The sequence below is a fragment of the Heptranchias perlo genome, chromosome 14 (assembly GCF_035084215.1).
Source record: "Heptranchias perlo isolate sHepPer1 chromosome 14, sHepPer1.hap1, whole genome shotgun sequence".
Lineage (NCBI taxonomy): Eukaryota > Metazoa > Chordata > Chondrichthyes > Hexanchiformes > Hexanchidae > Heptranchias > Heptranchias perlo.
Genome location: NC_090338.1, coordinates 22,264,548 through 22,288,863, shown reverse-complemented (window position 1 = coordinate 22,288,863; position 24,316 = coordinate 22,264,548). Strand labels below are relative to the sequence as shown.

At 42.1% G+C, this 24,316-nt stretch overlaps 1 protein-coding gene across 1 annotated transcript in view; it reads right to left on the bottom strand.

The window, feature by feature from the left end:
• The window catches only part of tenm2a (teneurin transmembrane protein 2a), a 1,632,827-nt gene that overhangs the window by 88,017 nt on the left and 1,520,494 nt on the right, over positions 1–24,316 (bottom strand). The window contains exons 14-16 of the mRNA XM_067996099.1: positions 19,986–20,181; positions 10,136–10,237; positions 3,542–3,574 (exon numbers count right to left, since the gene is read on the bottom strand). Of these exons, the coding sequence (XP_067852200.1) occupies positions 3,542–3,574; positions 10,136–10,237; positions 19,986–20,181 (331 nt within the window). The remainder of the gene's footprint in view (positions 1–3,541; positions 3,575–10,135; positions 10,238–19,985; positions 20,182–24,316) is intronic.

Sequence of the window (24,316 nt, the reverse complement as noted above, 5' to 3'; positions counted from 1 at the left end):
GTATTCCCTTGAGTTTAGAACGTTGAGGGGTGATCTAATTGAGGTGTTTAAGGATTCAATAGGATAGATACAGAGAAACTATTTCCTCTAGTGGGGGGATCCGGAACAAGCAGGCACAATCTTAAAATTAGAGCTAGGCCATTCAGAAGTGAAATCAGGAAGCACTTTTTCACACAAAGAGTAGCGGAAATCTGGAATTCTCTCCCCCAAAAGGCTGCGGATGCTGGGTCAATTGAAATTTTCAAGACTCAGATTGACAGATTTTTATTAGGTAAGGGTATCAAGGGATATGGATCTAAGGGTAAATGGAGTTGAGGTACAAATCATCCATGATATACCTGAATGGCAGAACAGGCTCGAGGGGCTGAATGGCCTACTCCTTTGTACCTACCTCTACTTGGAACCTCCTCAGAATAACAAATTGATGCAAGGGCAGTTGTTGGCAAGAATTCACATTTTGTGCGGGCGTTGCAAATATTGATATCTCAATGGTCTCTTAGACTGAAATATAGAGTGTGTTTTTATTAGGGGTCATTTTCTGTGGGTACCGTAGTGTAGCGGTTATGATACTAGACTGGCCAATTGAGTCTGGAGTAAGACGATTCGTAAATTACGTTTGAAATTACAGCACAAATGTAATATTAATGCTTGAACAGATTTCTTTTTTTATATTGAGATTTCATGACAGACAACTGTCTTGTTTAAAATGTTTTTATGTTTATTGCAATAATGTAGGGCTTTCATTACATTTAAAGTGAAATTTGAGGAAAACATCTGAGAGGCAGCAGGACATGATGTATGGAAGGTACAATGTAAGGATACTTTTACTGAAATTTGGATCCGAAAATCATGAAAACCGACTGATATATTGGGAAGGGGTGGGACAAACACTAAGATGCCGATTTTAACTTGGGGACGGGAATCGGGGGTGCGAGGGGTGATCCGCCAGGCCACCCGGGTATGAGCACAGGAGATTTTAATTCCCGGGCCTCATTTCAATACCCCAAAACTGATCTCTGTCTGAAGCTGGTGGGAATGATGTTAAAGCAGGCGGGTGGGAGTGGAAAGTCGCGGAGGGTCAAGCCGCTCCTGGGAATCCATGGAAACAATCCAGGCAACGTAAGTGAGTAAGGGTGGACGTCGGGAACGATTGCAATCAGTGATGGGGGGGTGGGGAAAGCCGGGGCAGGGGAGGCCCAAGATATCCTTATGGGATGACGAGGAGCACTTCCACTCCTCCTGGCCCACAAAGCTTCCACATTCAAGTTATTTTTTCAAACTTGCCTTGGCCTCTTTGGGCCACTCTGCTTTAAGATTTAAATTAGGCCCCTGCCTGCTTGGAGCAGGAGCCTCAGCTGACTTCAAAATCGGTGAAGATAAAATATCACCGGGCGGGAATTGCGAGCACTTGGTTCGGTTCGTGGACTCGGATGATTTTAATCACTTCCACCCACTGTACCCACGGAGTGGGGTGGTTAAAATTGACCGCTAAGTGTCAAAGTCAACCCATTTCATCTCTGGGACCAAGGTTTCGATTCAGTCCAGATGGAGAGGTGAAGAGGATGAAAGTCATCTTTCTCTGTGAGCTGTGAGTGACATGATGCTAATTCCAGCCAAAGTTGTGGGTAAAGATTGCTGGTGAAATGTGCTCAGAGAGTGTTGTCACTTGGGATTCAAAGCTGGTAACAAGGTCTAATTACAGTACGATGCTTCTATCAGCAATGTGTGATTATTTGCTTTGAAAAAGATTTTTCTTGCTGTTTGGAGGAATACATTTCGCACTTTTCAAGATAATGTGAACATTTTGTCCATGTTCTGCACCGTGATTGAGCTTCTAGTGGTCCTGGCCAACTCTTCACTTGTTTATTCATAAAGTGTAGCTTTAAGACCCATGTTCATATTTTCTGGTTGATTATAAAATATTCAAAATAATTTTCTCGTGGAAATGACATCACCACATATAGCACACAAGGAAGCTGTTACCAAGTTGCAGTTTTTACAAATAAGTATTATTTTTTGTCACGCTATAAGCAACTGCTTTACATCCATCTGGATATCCAATTGGATTTCACTGCAATTTACAAATAGGCATTTTCTGTAAAAAAAAACATTTTTTGGATTTAATCTGACATCTTATGACATCAGAATCATGTCAATTTGAACTTTGTAATTTTTGTGCCTATTGATCTGGCACTTCAGTGAGAGTGGGAGAGACATCAAGGCTGCTATCAGAAGCAGCTACACAGCCAAGCAGGGACAGCTTCAATACCCAGCCTTTCTGGCCTTGCTTTAGAAGCAACACAAAATAAAAGTAACGGGTACAGTTCGAAGTGAGTGAAAGGCAGAAATTCAAGAGGCAGTCCGAGCAGAAGGAAGGTGTGGGCAGTCATTGTCCTCATGAACCTTCAGGAATGCTGTGCTGAGGTAAGCAGCAAATTTCACAATGTGTAATTAATCCGCTGTGTATCATAATTGATTTAGTTAAAAGGCAACCGGATTAAAAAAAAACTGAACCAAAGGATGCTGATGTATGTTAAAAACATGACAGGTAGCCCCGGAGAGATCAACAAATTAAAATATACAGCTGTTTAATTAAACTTTCGGTAAAGTTGCTTGACATTATTTTGTAGATGTTATCTGTGATTGATGAGGATAATAATTTTATACACCAGTAAATGGGTTTAACTGCCAACAATACTTCATTCATGCCGCTTTTTTTTTAATACTGTCGACAAACAAGTACTTTTTACTTTTTATATCTACCGCAGATGTAGCAGATCAAGGCTATGTGCAAACAGTAACTGAGTGGCAGAGTGGGCAAAGTACTCACGTTTTTCCACTGAGACCACTGAGGTATAGGAAGTTACTGATAGAGAGGTACAAATACAGGACCAGTACAGGCAGCGCATGACATGGGACTGTAAAAAGTCCAGTGTTTCTGTGACCAATATGTTCATTCCCTCTTCCCTCCATGGTTGTGGTCTCAAATATTGGCATCCCAGGGTCTTGGGAGCACCCTCTCACCCCAACTGAGTGCCAGCAACCACCATTTGGGGATGTATTTAGCCACTGACATATTTGGACCTGGGACTAGTGCTGGTGAAACAACACAACAATCCATGGGGATGTGAGCATTACCAGCCTCTTACACTGTTTATGCTTGTAGATATTCAGTCACCTCAAAATAATTACATTTGTGATATCAGGAGGCTCACACACCTACCCATGGGTTTATGGATTATTATTGTTATTTTGAGGGTGGAGAGAGGGAAAGTTTGATGTAAACTACTGATATTTTGGCATGGATGTAATAAACAGCTGCTCCCTGACTGATGTCTTGTTCATTGTACCAGTGCGGTTGTACCATTAGCCACGTGCTCTTTAACAAGTGCTCCTTGCCAGAGTGGGGTGGGGTGGGGTGGTGTGGTGTGAGGTTGGGGGGGGGGGTGGAATGCAGTCCTACCAAAATAGAAGATTTAAATAACTTGGGAAAGTGTGACATAAATAATACGGAGGCAAATAATACAAAAAGAAAACCTACCCTTGTGTTTAAATTTAGAAAAATGTCGTCGTCCTTGAGTAGAAAGCCATAAACAAACAAGAATGCACAACAAAAATAAAACAGCAAACTCAGAATGAGAACCAATATCTGAAAAGATGAAGCTTTATACACATCTGTACCTGGAAACACCTCAACCTGGCAGAGGAGAACCTCCTCCTTTTAAGATAAGGAATTTATCCATATAAAGACATTTGGGTTTTGGTTTAGACCGTTTGATTGATTTTAATTTGCATATCCAATTAGTTCGATAACCATGTTTGCCGGGTTAAGTTGCTGCAAGGTATTACATCATGGGCTGCTGAAGTGCCTAAGGCCTAAACAATGTAAATATTTACCATATCTGTTACATGGTATGTTTCCCCCCTCCACCTTTCTCTCCTCCTCTCCTGAAGGCAATGGACTCATGCTGGGGTATAGTCCCAAGGGCAATGGCAGCCCTCCAGTCCCTCATCCAAGTAGCCATTTGTCATGCGTGGGCCTAGGCAGTGGTTGTTGGCAGGCTATTAAGCTGCAGGGGGCAGAGGGCATCGCAGCCAAGGATGCTCTGACCTCCACGCATGCACACTTTCCAACAGCGCTCACTGGACAGTGATTGGGAGCCTGAATCCTGGCTGAATTTTATTCCCCTTCCTAGTCCAGGGACAATGAGGTCAACTGGATGCCCCCACTGCCTCTCAGGCAAAGATCAGCTAACTCAGGACAGACCAGGAACTGAACTTGGCTCTTTCCGCTCTTTATGGTTCTTTATAACACAGTCAATGCATTCACTCACTGTGCCATCAGAGGCCCAGTAGATATTTTTTAAAAAATGTACAACTGAATCCTGATAAATGCATATATCAACTTTGTCAAATCATGTTCTGGTTGGGTTAGGTGTTCTATAAATTGCAGACAAAAATATATATATTTTTTACTTTTATACCACAAACCACTTAATCATCCATTTCATCAATTCAATCCAAACAAAAGCAACATGAAATCAATAAACTAAAGCCTACTTCTTAATTGAGCATCTAAAATGCCCTGATGTCCCTAGGTGAGATTTGGCTGTGAATTATGTTTAGTGTGCTCAGCATTATAGAAAAGGACACCAAGATCAAGAGGGTATGGTAGTCTACTGGTTATGTTACCAGATTAGTAATCTAAAAGCCTGGAGTAATAATCCAAAAGAATCCCACCATGGCACCTTGAAAATTTAAATTCAGTTTAAAAAGAAAACCTGGAAATAAAAAGCTGCCATCAGTTTCTCTAGATTAGTGGTCTCTGGGGGAATACCAGCTTATCATAAGGTCAGACAACCCAGCAGAAATTCTTTTTGTTTAAGAATGTTCAAATGTGATTTGGTGGTGTATAATGGATGCATTGCAAAACTTTCCTGTAGATGGCTATATAATGGGAATGACTGGGAAACTATTTGATCCATTGAAATTCTATGCAATAGGGAAAATTGGAAGAGGTTTAATCTACTGGAATGCTACACTTGGATCAAGTACACATTTGTCTGAACTTAACTGTATACTAAAAGAATGTGATATCACCATGACTGAATCTTGTCTCCCTCCCCCCCACCAACTGCTGCAAATTTGCAATATTCACATACTTTACCGAGTCGTAAGCTATTCACAGGCACCCAGGCACAAGTGAACAAGTAACAACATTGCTTTTCTGCACTATGACAATTAGCTAATCTGGCATGCTCAGAAAAAAAATTGTCCTTGTATGAATTGTCCCAAAGATAAATATTGCCTCTAGACTAACTTATAAGTCGGCATTATTTGGGGCCTTCTTCCACTCCCAGATAAAAGGATGCTCTGTTGGTGTGTGTCTGGAAAGAGACCAGAGGCTACTTATAGGATAGAATGAGGCTGTTAACTTGCTGTCCAAACTTATAACAATCCTCATTAATAGAAATGAATATAACAAATACTTAGAAATAGAATTGGCCCTGCACTTAATGTACGATGGACGAAGGCCCTGAAATCTTTAGTTTATCCACTCATGAGGAAGATTTTCACTCTTTAATTTGACAGTCCTATAAGGTAAAAGGCCTTCTTTGGCAAGCAGAATTAACTGAATATTACACAGGTCACCCACAATAATATCTCCTTGGTGGATTGTGCAGTCAACTAGGTTTATCATTGCTCTAAAGCCAACACAGTTTAGATAAACCAATTTGTTTTAAAACGACTTAACTTCACTTCTCTTTTTAAGTTAGCTCTCTACCACCATTTATGTAATCCTCCTCAGTTGAGCGGATATCGACAGTCTGATCTGTGGATTTCTTCACAGAGGTAAGTGGTGTATTTGAGCTTTTTACAGCTCGTTTCCATACCTTTGCCTCCCATGATAAATCTGAGGCAAATACGGGGGTAATTTTAATCTAACCCGCCTAAATAATGTACCAAAAAATATCCAGCGATTCTAAAATCAACTGATAATAACAGTAATGATGCTATGACTAGATGTGGAGATGCCGGTGATGGACTGGGGTGGACAAATGTAAGGAATCTTACAACACCAGGTTATAGTCCAACAAATTTATTTTAAAATCACAAGCTTTCGGAGGTTATCCCCTTCATCAGGTGACCTGACGAAGGGGATAATCTCCGAAAGCTTGTGATTTTAAAATAAATTTGTTGGACTATAATCTGGTGCTATGACTAGAGGCTGAGATGAGAGGTGAGCAGCTGATTAAGCAGCTGCTTAAAGTGCCCGTCAGCTGAGTTGTGCTGACAGTCTAGCTGGGCTTCAGATTAGACTAGCACAAAATGATCAGTACAACTAATGGAAAAGCTGCATGTTTTCTACAAACTGATCTTGGCATTTAAAATTTGAGCCTGATATATCCTGCCTGATCATCACAAGCGATGATCGCTACAAGTGGATTCTACTGTTTATGTTTTATTAAATGCTTTTATATTTCATTTTGAATTAAAAGAACAAACACTTACAGTTGAACACAATTATAATCACGAGTGATATATGAGTGAAATAAAATCATCAAATTTTGGTGCAAGTACGTTTCTTTAGATAGTTATTTATTACTTTTTAAAACAGGTTTACTTTGTAAAAATAATTATCTTTACAATGCTCCTGTGTAAACTGATGTATTCGTCCATCTTAGCTTCTAAATAGCACTGGGAAGATATTGACTGAATGGACCATGTTTAGTACTTATCAATATCATTGCTTTGCTTGTTGGTCAATTTTAACCCCACCCCTTATCCTGTTCCTCTTCCAAATGTTCCATTGATAGTTTTACAATTTGGTAGATTCAAATCAGTTTCCACTTTCAGTTTTTAACTAAGTGCTGGTTGTGTTGGTTACAAATGATAGCAATAGGTTAGCGGAATAGGCAGGAAGCTGGCAGATGCAATTTAATGTTGATAAATGTGAGGTGATAGATTTTGGGAGGAAAAATAAGGACCAGCAGTATACATTCAATGGAAAGATACTGAAGGGTGGACAAGCAGAGAGACCGAGCAGTTCAAATACAGGGGGCTCAATTTTGAAATGGTGGCGGGGCGGTGGGGTGAAGGCGCGTGTGGCAAACCCAAATAAAAAACTTACCTTTTCCGACAGGCTGGCTTGCCGACAGGAGCTGCAACGCCGAGGTGGGGGGAGAGAAGGAGAGCGAGACGTCATCGGCGCTGGAACAGAAGATCAGGGGCGGGGAGGGGCGGGGAGGAATGGAAGATCGTGGGGGCGGGGGGAGAGGGGAAGATCGGTGGGGGAGAGAGGGGAAGATCGGGGGGGGAGAGAGAAGGGAAGATCGGGGGGGGGAGAGAGAAGGGAAGATCGGGGGGGGAGAGAGAAGGGAAGATCGGGGGGGGGAGAGAGAAGGGAAGATCGGGGGGGGGAGAGAGAGAAGGGAAGATCGGGGGGGGAGAGAAGGGAAGATCGGGGGGGGAGAGAGAAGGGAAGATCGGGGGGGGAGAGAGAAGGGAAGATTGGGGGGGGGAGAGAGAAGGGAAGATTGGGGGGGGGAGAGAGAGGGGAAGATCGGGAGGGGGAGAGAGAGGGGAAGATCGGGGGGGGAGAGAGAGGGGAAGATCAGGGGGGGAGAGAGAGGGGAAGATCGGGGGGGGAGAGAGAGGGGAAGATCGGGGGGGGAGAGAGAGGGGAAGATCGGAGGAGTAGAGAGAGGAGAAGATCGGGGGAGAGAGAGAGGGGCAGATCGGGGGGGAGAGGGGAAGATTGGGGGAGAGGGGAAGATCGGGGCATCGGGGGGGAAGAGTGGGAGATTGGAGGGGGATATCGGGTTTGAGAGGGACAACGGAAAGGGACATCGGGGAAGAGGGGGAGATTGGAGAGAGACATCGGGAGCTGAGAGTGACATCGGAGAGGGAGACATCGGACATTGGAGCAGGGTGGAAAGGTAGGTTGATTTTGTGTTTTAACTCTGTGCAATGGTTTTTTATTTAATTTATTTTGTTTCTTTTTGCCTGATCCGGCCCTTCACGCCTGGTATCACCAGGCGTGAATCGGAAACCATGGGAATGCGGCCCAGTTAAGTTAGAAATCATTCCAACTACCTAATACGTCACAAGTAAAGTGCCATAAGTACCTCGGTACATTTGGTTCTTTAACTATCATCCTGCTGGCTTTAATTGCAAGCGGGACTTCCGGTTTCGGGAAGCATGCCCGCACACTGGTGCGTCTGTGGGGAACGCGGAAGTTGGCAGGTTGGAGCCGGCTTTCGAACCAGCTCTGCATTTTTGCAATTTTCACAGACCCCCCACCTCCAACGCATCCGCAATTTTAGTTTAAAATTGAGTCCATAATATCTTGAAAGTGCGAGTTAAGGTAGATAAAGCCACAACGAAGGCCAACAGGATTTTAGGTTTTATAAATAGGGCCGTAGAGTACAACATTAAGGAAGTAATGATAAATTTGTACAAAACTGGTTAGACCGCAGTTGGAATACTATGTGCAGTTTGGATACCTGATTATTGAAAGGACACCAAAACATAGAAAGCATACGTTGTAGATGCTCCAGGATGACAACATTTTAGTTATGAGGAGAGACTTAAGATTATGGTACTATTTCCACTGGAGCAAAGAAGGATAACAGGAGATTTAATGAAGGTTTTTAAAATCATTAAGTGTTTTCATATGATAAATAATGAAGACTATATCTGGTTGGGGAGTCAGTAATGAGAGCCATCAATTTAAAACTGTCACTAAGAAAATAAGGAGAGATTTCTTTACGCCAGAGGGTCATTGGGGCATGGGATGTTTTGCCACAGGGAGTGGTTGAGGCAGAGACCATTGCATCATTTAAGGGAAAATTGGATGAATATTTGAAGCCAAGCAAGATGCAGGACTATAGGAAGAGGGCAGGGCAATGAGATTAGTTGTTGAATGCTTTAGCAAAGAACCGGGATAGGTACAAAGGACCGAAAGGCATGCTTTGGTGCTGTAAACTTCTATGGAGAGTGATAGAGATTTCCCTTTTAAAAGTATGATTTATCTATTGAGAAGGTGTTTTGCTGTTGAAGTGGGTGATTTCTGAGCTCCTCACATGTTGATACCTCACAATTGAATGCCACACAGGCAAAAACAAACTCCCTCAACAAGATAAATATTCTTTTCTACCATAACTGCTTGATTTTTGGGGAAAAGTGGAAAAATGACAGGGAAATAAAACAACTTCTACCCAATCCTATTCACTTTATATCTGGGTCAATATATCTGTATCTATATCTATGTAGCATTCAGTTTCCATGCTATCCTATCCTATCAATTTTAAATTGACTGTGCTGACCATTAATCTGCTGAACAGACAATTCCATGCAGCTAGAAGAAATGCTTGGACTACCATTTGAAGGTCTAAAACGAATAACAATTGGTATCTTCTGAAGCTGAATTGGGAGGAATTAGTTCTGCTGGTTTTCCAATATATGATTCCTTGCTCTCTTGGTGATTTTTTGTGCTTATTAAGATGAATAGTAAGCGTTCTGAGGAATGTAAAACTATTTTTGCAACCAGTGTCAGCATTGAGCATTCCCTGGTGAGGTAGAGCGTGGTTTATATAAAATGTGAAGCTCCCTTTACACAGTTGTCATCAACACGCATTAGAAGAGCATCCCCTACTAAAAATGTTTTTTCCCCCACACTAGCCATTTCTATGGTATCTGCACGTGTGATTGCTAATTTAGTGCTAATTAGTATCATGTAACAAGAATAGAAACCACTCTGTGGAGACTGCACTATTTGCCCTCCCAATCCTATGACCCTCCCTCCCCTGAAAAAAAGCCGCTCACCACTGATCTCTGAACAGACCGATACAACTAACAGTAATGTTATAGACTGGACATACTCCAAAAGATTGCCCTTACCGATAGGTCTGCCAGAAATAGTTGAATACAATGCTTCGCACTATTTCAATAACAAATTACTAAGAACAAAGTATAGCTTAAGAATATAAGTAATTGCAATTCCTAATGTTACCTCTAAATTATAGTTCCCTTTCACTAATATCACATTGCTGTCCATGGACAGATTCCATTATATTTGCAACAGAAATTGATGTGAGTGGTCTTCAGTTATAAACCAGAGATCAAACGGTACCTTTTGCACAGTCAGCCCCGTGGAATCCTGGGAAGCAGTGACAAACTCCCGACACACACTCTCCATTGCCATGGCAATTGTGAGGACACTCCTGCACAGAATCTGATAATGTCATAAGCATGGTTAGTAATCAGTTTCCATTGAGGTGAATTTTCAATAACTGAATCTTTCTACTGAAAGATCCAAAACCATTTTTGTTTTCAGATTTGTTTTGAGTAAATTATCTTTTATGTTCATCAAGGCGATGGATGTCGGTGCTGGAGAATGGAACACTTTTTCAATTTTGGCATGAGTTTCAAGCCTTGACAGGTCAGCATGAACCAGAAGTAGAGTTAATAATCCCTTTACTCTACCGCAATAATCTCAGCTGAGGAACAGCACTCACCAATGCACCAGCATGATATTTCCATTTCCTACACACTTGTAGTATCTGACTGAAGATGTCAAGTTCAGGACATAAGAAAGTGTTAAAGGCTATTTAGCCCATCACGTCTGTTCCTTCCATTGACTACGTACAATTTGTCCTACTGTGGACTCTATTCAACTGATCTAATCTCCTAAGAAAGCGTTCTTCAAAATTTCTCCTTGTGCCTCCAAGGTAATTGAGTGAAAGTCCAGAATATCTTACTAATGTTACAATTTACATTATTCAGAATAATCAGCTACTTTCCACAGATATTTCCAAGATCTCAGCAGTACAGGAATTATCATACTGGATACTGTATTTGATCACTTCTTATACTTATCTTTATAACCTTCAATTCCATTCTCCACCAGATACTTAGCAATTAGCACAGAATTATGGCTGAATGTGAAGCCAGATTCCAGAGGGCAAATGCTAATCTATTGCATGACTCAGCTCCCAAACCAATTTCTTTTGGTATCTAAATTTCTTGCCTTTTCTCCCGTCTTCTCCAAATGTGGTGATGTTTAGACATACAATTCCACGGCTGGGAATAGAAATTACAGGTAAAAATAGCAAAGACTACACAGAAATACTGCCATGAAAAGAAAGTGAAAGAAAATTAAAGCTTTTCATTCTAGAATACAGGCCATTTTCAACTATGAAACAAGATATCTTGGGCGGGGGCTGAATTTGGGGTAGGACCTGATTATGGTGTTGGGTGGCGGGGGGGGGGGGGGGCGCAGGGAGGCCTCCATCACTTTTATTCTGGGTTTCCAAATTCCAACAGAAGTGGGAGAGGTCTCTTCTTGCCTCCACCTCCTTCAAAGTGGACATTACATAAAGAGGCAGGACTGGCAGGACCATAGTTGCATGAAGTAGATGCACTTGCTTGCCAGTATCTGATCCTGGTAGAGGTGAGGGCAGTGACATTTACATTTGGAGGGGTTTGAAAATCTCTCCTGATCTTCAGCCAGTGCTCGAAGCATTAAAACATAGAAAATAGGAGCAAGAGGAGGCCATACGGCCCTTCGGGCCTGCTCCGCCATTCAAAATGATCATGGCTGATCGTCTAACACAGTACTCTCTTCCCGCTTTTTCCCCATATCCCTTGATCCCTTTAGCATTAAGAAAGATATCTATCTCCTTCTTGAATACATCTAATGACTTGGCCTCCACTGCCTTCTGTGGTAGAGAATTCCATAGGTTCACCATCCTCTGAGTGAAGATAAGTGCTGTGGCCCTATTTATGATGCAACAAGCTGCCGCAGCAATATCCCTCAATCCCATTGAGGCGAGCGCCTACCTTGTGCTAAAAAGCCATTGGCATCTGGCCAAACTATGAAAATGGCTCTGACCTTGGGATCTGGGATGGCGCATTCATGTGGTGGATGGGCACTCTGCCCCGCCCCAGATCTGCACGCAAAAGCCTTCAAGAAGAATTCTGTGAGCTAGGGTTTCCGTTTTTTCGAATTAACCATTCAAACCCCACCAAATGCAAAATTTTAAAGCTGGTATTTAAATTAGAATCAATGAAGAAAAAAGATGCAGATTATTTCCTCAGAGCCTCTCTTCCCTATCAACACATGCATTACCACTCCTCGGAGCTTTGCATGCCTCCCTACACACTGTTACTGCTTTCCTGAACAGCTGTTCTTTCAGAATGGGCCTTCTCTTTGCTCTTGCACAATGATTGGGGGCGGGGGTGGGAGGGGGAGCGTTGGGGAGGGAGCAGCAAAAAGTACAATACCTAAATATGCTTTAATATGTTGCAGCTATGATGCTGCAGCACAATATTTGATTCATGAGTGTCAAAGAAAATTACTCGTAAGTGCAGTAGGCCTGATTGAGCTAATTACATGATGACACCCTGCAGATTGATATGGTTTTCTTTTTCTCAATTTGTTCTCGGGATGTGTAGTAAGGGCACATTTACTATCCATCCCTGGTTGTCATGAAATGGCGGTGATGGACCTTCTTCATGAACTGCTGTAATTGTTGTGGTAATGATGCTCCCACAATGGGAGGGGAGGGTATTCCAGGATTTTTGACTGAGAGATGAGGAAGGAACAACGATATATGTTCAAGTCGGAATACTGAGTGACTCAAATAGAAATCTTGGATTCATAACCACCAGCTCATCCTTTAAAATTAAACAAATTGGATTGAAAGACAAAACAAACTTTTAATTACCAGTCATTAAATATCCACAGAGAGGAATAATGGTTTAAATAAGCGGTACTTCATGTTAATTTCCAATTTATATCATGCTATCGTCTCAAAGTAGCTTACAGGGGCTGGCATCATAGCAAATTAGAAATTAATGTTTCAAAAACAAATTATAACTAATTTTTTAAATACAACAGTAGCAATAACCTTAAATGCCAAAACATAATTTGTTTTTGACTCAATCACCTGTCACAAAATAAATCCTATGTTTTGTTGCCTCTTTGCCAATTCTCAACTGCTTTTTCATATTTAACAAGACGTATTGCTTATTTAAACCATTATATCCTCTCTGTGGATATTTAATGACTAGTAATGAATGCTCTTTGCAGAGATTCTGAACAGTATTTTGCTCTTTGTATTTCTCTTCTTGCCCAACTGCTGTGCCGTCATGGTTTCGTCCTGTGGCTCGGACCTGTCCATTACATTAACTTGCTTTGCCTCCCTCAGCAAGCAGGCATCTGCAGTCAAAAGGGACTGCTACCTGAGTCTTTTATCACAGTATGATGGTGCTGTCAACCTCTGAAATCTTCAACAGTAAGTGAACCACTCTGATCCTAACAAAGCAGTATCCATGAAGAACATGACTTAGATCGCCTGTACTGACTGCAGAAATGATTTGGGATCACATTCTAAGTGAACTGCCTAAGCACAGAACAGGTTCTACAGACCTTAGACCTGAATGTGAGGGGTTCATAGAACTTGTGAAGTGCTGCTGACTAAAAAAAAAATCAACTGTAGATCAGAAATATCTTCAGTACAGCCATGCCAGAGAATGAAAACTTAGAAGGGGCCTGGTCCACAGTGGACTAGTGGAGGTATAGGTGTGTATATGGGCAACTTTATGCATGAGGTGTTGGCATGGCTGGGTAACCATCTAAGTGTGCTATGTGCTCAGGTGTATGTGTATGAAATTCAGTGGAGGCACGACAGACGCCAGCAGCTCCCCCCGAATAAATAGATGAGGCTCGAGGACCAAATTATCTATACAATCAGTCATTTCTGTGAAAAACTCTATTAAAGTTGTCAAACATGATTTGCTGTCCTTGATTATCCCATGCATCTGTAAATGCTCACTAATTTGATCTCAAATTATGTATTCTAACAATGAACCCACAACTGATTTATAATTACTAAGTGTATCCTTCTCTCCCTTCTTCAACAGATTATAGCAAATATATTTATGTAAAGGAATAGGTTGAAAGGCATTGTGAGCTATGACACAATCATGGGGCTCAGATGAATTAAGTAAACTGCTTATAAACACTCAAGCACCAGTCTTGTGTTAGAATGTCTTGATTTTATTACAGCTTTGTAACCCACTTCTGTCTAATTGATATATTTATAGCACAGGTGTGGGTTCACAGCAATGGTTTATGTCTGCAGTTTTAGGGCCTTGCACGCTCTTGCCATTGTACATCCCTCAACTCCCTTCTGTCGATGGCCCGACAGTTCCTCCTGGCACTTGGGGTATACATTCCTTGGGTAACACACTGGTTAGTGCTTTCATGTAAAATTCTTTTATGGGCTATCTAAAGCAGTCATTACCTGACCAGATGAATCAGTGGAAACAAAATACCTTTGTGTCTTTTGCCTGGCCTACTTCCTCTTGGGAAGGAGGGTCGTGAGAAGTATGGATCCTTTCTCAGGCTTATCTGTTTTTCTCACTACCTCTGTCTACCTTTCCTGACACTTCTTATTCTCTGCTGCTCTCCACTTCACATGACAGAACTCCCTGATGTGAACAATCAAAAAGCGGGCTCCCAAGGATACTGACCTCTGATAGATTACAGAGCACCAATGTTATTAACCTGCAATTGATCCCACCTCTGTGCAACAAAGGACAACATAAAAATCTTTACAGTGACAACAAAAAGTAACTGCTGTGCTTATTTTTTAAATACAGATGCCAGAAGTGTAGCATTGACAAAATACACATTGGATAGTGGCGGTTACAGAAATTATCCACTTGTGATGGAACTGACACAACTGTCAGCTCCTTTACCAAAATAGCGACTATTTTCCTTTAAAACAGTAAATGGTGATCTTACATACTTTTGTTAAATGGGCAAACATCAGCTGTAAAATTAAGCACACTTGAATTTTTGCAGTTTACTGGCCAATGTTCTGCAGTTTATATATTCTTTAAAAATGTTTGTATCCTTTTTCATTTTCATATATTCTTCCTTGCTCGATTTTAAAATTCTCATCCTTGTTTTCAAATCCATCCATGGCCTCGCCCCTCCCTATCTCTGTAACATCCTCCAGCCCGACAACCCTCCATGTTCTCTATGCTCCTCCAATTCTGGCCTTTTGTACATCCCCAATTTTCATTGCTCCACCACTGGTGGTCGTGCCTTCAGTTGCCTAGGCCCGAAGCTCTGGAATTCCCTCCTTAAACCACCCTCTCCTCCTTTAAGATGCTCCTTAAAACCTACCTATTTGACCTATCCCAATATCTCCTTATGTGGCTCGATGTCAAATTTTGTTTGATAACGCTCCAGTGAAGCGCCTTAGGACGTTTTACTACATTAAAGGCACTATATAAATGCAAGCTGTTGTTGTTGTTGTTGTTGTTGTTGTTGTTGTTACATCTCTCCACAGCAGCTAAAACTTCCTGGACAACAGTCCTATTGCCAATACTGCTCGTGGTCCAAGGCCAGAAGGATTGAGCGACTGGATGAATAGTTTCTCTTGAGACTTCTTTTCCCTCATTGTGGGGGATAGGAAGTTTCTTGTCTACTGTTAGTTAGCACCTTCCTTCTTCTTTTTGTCCTCCTCTTCACCTCACCTCATCCCATGGCATAGCTTAGATGAACAGCTCTCCATATGGGAAACTTTAGGTACCCATTTTAATATCAACGCCACACTGTGTGGCATTTACTTCAAAATTTAAAGTGAAGGAGAGCAGCATGGGCAATACATATATAAAAAAATTAAATCATAACTTTGCACAAAATTTCAGGCGATTATAACAGCAACTGTTTGAAAATAGGAACAGGAGTAGGCCATTCAACCACTCGAGCCTGTTCTGTCATTCTATTAGATCATGGCTGATCTATATATCAGCTCAATTTATATAGCTTTTCTCCATATCCCTTGGTAACAAAAATCTATCGCTCTCAGTCTTGATAGCTTAAAATTTCATCTTGTTTTAGCAGGGATTGAATATTAAATTTTAAACAGAGGATTGAAATGATTAGTGACAACTGAAAATAAGACATCTTTTTTTTCCTCCAGTGAAAGACAAACTGCACCACTGGAAACTGGGGCAGAGATAAACCAGGACCAGGAGGATGCAAGAGTCACAGTGATTATTTATTGACCGATGTAAATGAAAACAATTAGGTGTCAGCAAGCTCCACAAAACACTCAAGATCCAATACCACTGGCTACAGTCGGCAAGGGATCAGCCCTGACTGGAGGTGGAGCATTAGTTTACAAACGTTACACTTACCATGCGGAGCAAATAATCGCTGATCTAGACTTCAACAACTACTTGCATTGATATAGTGCCTTTAATGTAGTAAAACAACGCAAGGCGCTTCACAGGAGCGTTATCAAACAAAACTTGACACCGAGTCACATAAGGAGATATTAGGACAGGTGACCAAAAGCATGGTCAAAGAGGTAGGTTTTAAGGAGTGTCTTTCAGGAGGAGTGAGAGGTAGAGAGGCAGAGAGGTTTAGAGAGTGAATTCCAGAGCTTCGGGCCTAGGCAGCTGAAGGCACGGCTGCCAATGGTGGAGCGATTAAAATCGGGGATGCGCAAGAGTCCAAAATTGGAGGAGCGTAGAGATCTCAGAGGGTTTTAGGGCAGGAGGAGGTTACAGAGATAGGGAGGGGTGAGGTCATGGAGGGATTTTAAAACAAGGATGAGAATTTTAAAATCGAGGCGTTCCCGGAGCCAATGTAGGTCAGCGAGCACAGGTAACATTCTTCATTGTATGTTAAGAGGTCACTGTTTCCAGTCTTTGTTCAAACATTCACTTTTAAAGTAATTTCCACCTCCTGTCCTGAAAATGGTGACTCATACAAGAGTAAATTTTTTATGAAAATTGTTGCACTCTGGAACCCTGCCTGATCTTTACCCCTTACGAGCCAAGTGATGCCAGGCCAAATGTAGCCTCTTCACCATTGCCATTGTTGAATTTTTATTGAAGTACTTGCTTAGTGTTCCATTGCCATGGGACTCAGCTGTGCTCCCTCTTCCATTTACTCTTCAATTTGCAATTGAGGCTGAGAACCCTTGGGGGTTCTGCTGTATTCCCAGTGTAATGCTGGGAAGTACCACTTCCCTAGTTTATTTGGCACCAAGCATATTACATGCCCAGTGAGATGAGGCATACCAGCCTCCAGATGAGCACATGGGCTCCACCAAAAGGCCTGGGCTCCTGAAGAAAAATAAATTTATTGATCGGCCCCAGGAGAATGTGGCTACATAGAGCAGGCAGGTGTCGGAGAAAGGACTGCACTGACATTTGCACCTGCCTGCCCCATGCAAATTAGATGTGCTCCCACTGACCCCAAACTCTGGAAGGGTTAATGCTGGAGGACACTGGTGGGAGTAATCCCAGGATCACAGCCTGAGGATTTTCAAGGCCAGAGTATCAGAGCGAACTATCCATATTACATTGTGATGGATAATTAAAACATTGTTAAATCCAATGGACGTTGTCATGGACTCCATCACTTTAAAATAACACCTAATTTCTACTGATGTCATTGAGCAACCCCTGATGCAGAAGCAACACCGCTCCAAATGTCCTTTAAGTCTTCAGGGTGTTATTTAAATCCTGGCTTTTGAAGTTAGATGTTAGGAGTATTTGGCATTGAGAGCGTGGCATCCTGCTTATCGGAAACAGATATCTCAAGAGCAGTGGGTGCTGGTTAGCAATATTTCAGGCACCTAAAGAAGCCAATAACTCCTTGGGTAAGGATAATCAGTGCCACAGAAACACTAATGCCAGTTTTTAGAAAACATGACAAGGGGGAAAAAAAAGACACAATATGCTTCTGTCAAAAAAAAACTCAGAATAGATTGTGGCAGATTCCTGGGTGTAGAAGTATGTTTTCAGACCCCTGGATTTAACATGAATCCACTCCAAATGAACTTTCCTTCTCCTTAGAAATGTACTCATCTTCACCCTATCTCTATGAAAGTTGATCTCTCTTACCCTTCCTGCCACCACCCTGTTGTTCTTACATCAATACTTCTCTAACTTATGGAACATAAGAAATGGGAGCAGCAGTAGGCCATACGGCTCCTCGAGCCTGCTTTGCCAGTCAATAAAATCATGGCTGATCTTCAACATTAACTCCACTTTCCAGCCTGATCCCCATATCCCTTGATTCCCCTAGAATCCTGAAAGCTGCTGTTAACTCCCAAATTTTCCATCATAAAAGGTCTGGCTTACTCCATTATTGGTAGTATCGTTTTCCACAAGGCTGTTTCACTGGCAATCTTGGTGCCTAACTTATGCAATTATATAACTCTGCCCCTTAATGCTTTGGTGAATCATTCATCAGTGTCGTGAACAGCTCCAAAGTGTATGACATGGTCTGATACTGTGCACTTCTAAGCAAGATGCAACTATCATGCAACCCTCCAACAAATCCCCTCCAATGGTTCTAGCTGTGCTGTAATTAATAGCTCATACTCTGACTCTTTTTCTGTTAACCAAAGGGTTCCCCAGGGATCTGTTTTCTCTTTCACACTGTTTTTCCTTCATATCAGTGACCTTCTCCACTTATCACCCAATGTTATCCACTCTCTCTTGCTGATGATTTCACTCTCTACTTTTATTGCATCGCATGCCCTCAGTGAACATAATTTCCCTGGTCTTCTTGCTCTGCAATGGATTAATCACAATTGGGTAGAAATTACTATCAGTAAGGTTAACCTATGAATGATTAACACACTCATTTTAAATTCCTTTCTCCACTATTTTACCAAAGGAGCTAACCAATTTAAAGTAATTTCTTCCCTTATATCTTGATCTCCTCAGTGCTTTTTAGTTAGAAATTGAAAATCTTGTTTATTTTAATTGTTCAAAGTTTCTTTCTGTCTTTCACAAATCTAATAACTTCAACCATTAATGGCTTTACCTTTAGTCCTCCTTCAGCTATCACCAGCTCTTTACTAGTTCTCCTGACTTCAAATGGAACTCCCAGATCTCCTCCATTGCTAAAGCTGTTACCAACCTTTTCATACCAAAGACCTCTTTTTCCCTCAGCAACTCTTAACTCTGCATAAAGTTCAGACCAGTATGGTAGTATAGTGGTTATGTTATTGAACTAGTAAACCAGAGAATGTGATTTCATAAACCCACCTTGGCAGTTTGAGAATATGAATTCAGTTAAAAAAAATCTGGAATTCTTTTTTAAAAGTGATCATGAAGCTATCAGATTGTCGTAAAAATCCAACTGTTTCACTAATGTGTTTTAGGGAAGGAAACCTGCTGTCCTTACCCAGTCTGGCTTATATGTGACTCCAGTCCCGCAACAATGTGGTTGACTCTTAATTGTTTTCTGAGTTGGTCTAGCAATCCACTCATTTGTATCAAACCGCTACAAAGAATAACAAAATTAAAACTGGACAGACCACAAGGCTACAACCAGGTTTGGATCAGGACACCAGCCCAATCAACCCTGCAAAGTCCTCCTCTCTAACATCTGGGGACTGGTACCAAAGTTGGGAGAGCCCTCCCACAGATTAGTCAAGCAACAGTCTAACATAGTCATACTCACAGCATCATATCTATCAGCCAATGTCTCAGACTCCTCCATCATCATCCCTGGGTATGTCTCGTCCCAGCAGCAGGACAGACCCACCAGAGGTAGGGGCATAGTGGTGTACAGTTGGATGGAAGTCCTCAACATTGACTGTGCCCCATGAAGTCTCATGGCTTCAGATCAAACATGGGCAAGGAAAACTCCTGCTGATTACCACCTACTGCCCTGCCTCAGTTGATGAATCAGTTCTCCTGAGGGGTATAGCTGCCAAACTGGGCTTGTGGCAGGTGATGAGAGCACATGGACACTGTCTTCCAGTAGGTCTGGTCCTCAGCACTGATAAAAGTTACATTTATGTTGCAAACATGTTGGTACCTAGAAATGGCAATTAAAGAAAAAGAAACAGAGGAGTCATTCATGCTCCAAATTTTACTGTATCTTAGGAAGTCCATATACTGTACATGAGTACCACACCAGATCTGCTCACCTAGGACAGCAGTATTGAAGGAGATCAGTTCCTTTTCCTTCCCATCATTGTAGAAAGCAAGATGCCATGTTCCTGAATCCAGGTACTGTACAAATAAAGCTTCGTTGATGACCAATGTCTGGATGCTTCTCCGCTCGCGTGGTGATTCCATCATGCTCCACTTCTCCTTGCCATCAAGACGCTCCATGAAATCATACTGAAAGCAGAAAGTAAAAAAAACGAAAACAGTTGCAGTGTAAAATCTGCTTCAAATCAGCTCAAATTTACCTTCATAAATGTGTTAATCCTCTTAACAATCATCTTAATTGAAGAGTTGTAGCTGAAGGAAGCAATTGAACTATAATCAGCTAGCAAACTCTTAACTCACTTCTAATTCTGCTTTAGAACTGCTAAGTAATTCTTTCATAATATACAGAGTGTTTGCTTCCAATTAATCTGATGATTATCACTTGATAATCAGAGTGATTGCGTCAGATTATTAATCATTCTATGTAGATGTCATTATACTTCAACCACACAAAGGAGGTAATTTTGACTTTGTGCAATAGTGTAAAACGGGTGTTAGTGAATCGGCAGCCCATTGTACATCTCTCCCAATTTTTATTTCCGTTGACGTGTCTCACCATTAATGGCCATCTTTATAAGTAGGAAAGTGAAGCACAACTGCTCTCCGCAAACTATGGTAAAAATGATCAAAAAGCAACAGATACCTGGAAGTACCCATGATTAGAATACTGCCTCATAAATAAAGAGCTTGAATTTTTTATTGTTTTATCACATATCTCAGGAATGCTTCACATTCAATGAATTACTTTTAAAAATGCAGTCACTGTCCATTTTGCAAAGACAGCAGCCAATCTTTGAACAGCAAGGTCCCACAAATGGCAAATGAGGGCCAGGATACCAGGAGAACTCTCTAATGTTCTTTGAATAGTACCATGAGACCATTTACACTCACCAGAACAAGCTGGTCGGACCTCAGTTGAAAGTCTTAATCTAAAGAATGGCATATCCAATAATGCAGCACTCAATCAGTGCTACACTGAAGTTCCAGCCTAGATTACATGTTCAAGTCATGGAGTGGGACTTGAACCCACAATTTTCTGACTCAGAGGAGACATGGCTACCAAGTGAGCCAAGCTAACCCTAGATAACACATAATAACGGTTACCCTCCTGTAGATCTTGTGAGAGTATTATTCTACAGCAATGGGGACACAATTAGATCGCTTGCTTTTTATTCAGTGTGATATCATTGCTACTTTTAACTGTGATTAGCACTGTTTATATTTTATTCCATCTATTAGTATGCATTACAAAAATGACAGACGACAAAGAGTTACTGTGAAGCTACTATTTAATCTTAGACTTCAGATGATATCCACAAACTATTCAAGTTTTTCTCTCACAACTTTTGATGCCATCTGGATCCCGAGAAAAAAAATACCAACTGTATTAATCATTCACATTTGATTTTTATTTCAAAATTCCACATGGTACTTGTTATTATATGATTGTGTGCTGAGTAATAATTAGTTAGGAAGTACTGAAGGGAAACCAAAGGAATCCCTGCAGACAGGGTCAGAAAAAATAAAGCACAAATCAGGAGTTACTGCACTCCCTCCACCCCTACTGCCACCTGGTTGATATAAAGAAACAAAGAACTTGCAGTTATATAGTGCCTTTCACAACCTCAGGATGTCCCAAAGTGCTTTACAGCCAATGAAATACTTTTTGAATTGTATTCATGGTTATAATGTAGTGAAGCACAGCAGCCATTCTGCATACAGCAAGGTGCCACAAACAGCAATGAGATAATGACCAGATAATCTGTTTCAGTGATGTTGGTTGAGGGTTAAATATCGGCCAGGACACCAGGGAGAACTCCCCTGCTCTTCTTCGAAATATTGCCATGGGATCATTTACATTCACCTGAGAGCAGATGGGGCCTCGGTTTAATGTCTCCTCTGAAAAACAGCACCTCTGATAGTGCAGTACTCCCTCAGTACTGCATTGGAGTGTCAGCCTAGATTACTTGCTCAAATCTCTGGAATGGGATTATGAACCTACAACCTTCTGATTCAGAGGCGAGAGTGCTAGCACTGAGCCACGGTTAATGCCCGGGTGATCAGCACAGATGAAAGATTAAACGTGGGGCCTTCTGGACTGTCTAGGAGTAAATTTCAACTTCGTCGGATGGGCGATTATCTGATGAAGCGGATCACCCACCTGTTGTAGAATTCACCTAATTTATATTCCATTAAAATCTGGTGAGCTCCAGAACAAGTGGGCAATCTGCTCCGCCAGGTTACCGCCCAGGCGGCAAAGTTGAAACTTACCCCCATGTCTCAGCAACACACCAGGCAGTGAACTTAGCCACTGAATCACCAAGGAAACTCGATGGCCTTCCTTTCTTATCCAGTTTACTACCCCTGGAGTCTCCCAAGGATCTATCCTTGGCCCCCTCCTATTTCTCATCTACATGTTGCCCCTCGGAGACGTCATCCGAAAACACAATGTCAGATTCCACACGATCGCTGATGACACCCAGCTCTACCTCACAACCACCTCCCTCGACCCATCCACTGTCTCTCATTTATCACACTGCTTGTCTGACATCTAGTACTGGATGAGCAAAAATTTCCTCCAACTATATATTGAGAAGACCGAAGTCATTTTCTTTGGTCCCCGCCGCAAATTCCGTTCCCGAGCTACCGGGAGTGTGTGACTTAGAACCATAGAAAAAATACAGCACAGAAAGGGGCCATTCGGCTCATCACGTCCGCGCTGGCTCGAAGAACAACCAGGTGCCCATTCTAATCCCAACTTCCAGCACACGGTCCATAGCCCTACAGCTTACAGCACTTTGGGTGCAGGTCCAGGTACTTTTTAAAAGAGTTGAGGGTCCCTGCCTCTACCACCAATTCGGGCAGCAAATTCCATACACCCACCACCCTCTGGGTAAAAAACGTTTTTCCTCATGTCCCCTCGAATCCTTCCGCCAATCAGCTTAAATCTATGTCCTCTAGTTCTTGAACTCTCCGCTCGGGGAAACAGGTACTTCCTGTCTACTCTATCTAGGCCCCTCATAATTTTGTACACCTCAATCAAGTCACCCCTCAGCCTCCTCTGCTCCAAGGAAAACAACCCCAGCCTATCCAATCTCTCCTCGTAGCTGCAATTTTCAAGCCCTGGCAACATTCTTGTAAATCTTCTCTGCACTCTCTCCAGATCAATTACGTCCTTCCTGTAATGTGGTGACCAGAACTGCGCACAATACTCCAGCTGTGGCCTTACCAGCATTTTATACAGTTCCATCATTACTTCCCTGCTTTTGTATTCTATACCTCAGCTAATAACGGAGAGCATTCCGTATGCCTTCTTCACAACCTTATCTACCTGTAATGCCACCTTCAGGGACCTGTGCACATGCACTCCAAGCTACATTACCTCACACTTCTCTGGGTTGAACTCCATTTGCCACTTTTCTGCCCATTCCACCAACCCATTGATATCTTCTTGGAGTCTACAGCTATCCTTTTCACTATCAACTACACGGCCAATTTTTGTGCCGTCTGCAAATTTGCCAATCATGCTCCCTACATTCAAGTCCAAATGATTAATATATACCACAAACTTGGAGGGGAATGTGCAGGTAGTGTTGTTCCCATATCCCTGCTGCCCTTGTCATTCTAGGTGGCAGAGATCGCGGGTTTGGGAGGTGCTGTTGAAGAAGCATTGGCGAGTTGCTGCAGTGCATCTTGTAAATGATACACACTGCAGCCACAGTGCGCCGGTGGTGGAGGGAGTGAATGTTTAGAGTGGTGGATGGGGTGTCAATCAAGTGGGCTGCTTTGTCCTGGATGGTGTCGAGCATCTTGAGTATTGTTGGAGCTGCACTCATCCAGGCAAGTGGAGAGTACTCCATCACACTCCTGACTTGTGCCTTGTAGATAATGGAAAGGCTTTGGGGAGTCAGGAGGTGAGTCACTTGCAGCAGAATACTCAGCCTCTGACCTGCTCTTGTAGCCACAGTATTTATGTGGCTGGTCCGGTTACGTTTCTGGTCAATGGTGACCCCCAGGATGTTGATGGTAGGGGATTTGGCGATGGTAATGCCGTTGAATGTCAAGGGGAGGTGGTTAGATTCTCTCTTGTTGGAGATAGTCATGCCTGGCGCGAATGTTACTTGCCACTTATCAGTCCAAACCTGGCTGTTGTCCAGGTCTTGCTGCATGCAGCCATGGACTGCTTCATTATCTGAGGGGTTGCGAATGGAACTGAACACTGTGCAATCATCAGCGAACATCCCCACTTCTGACTTTATGATGG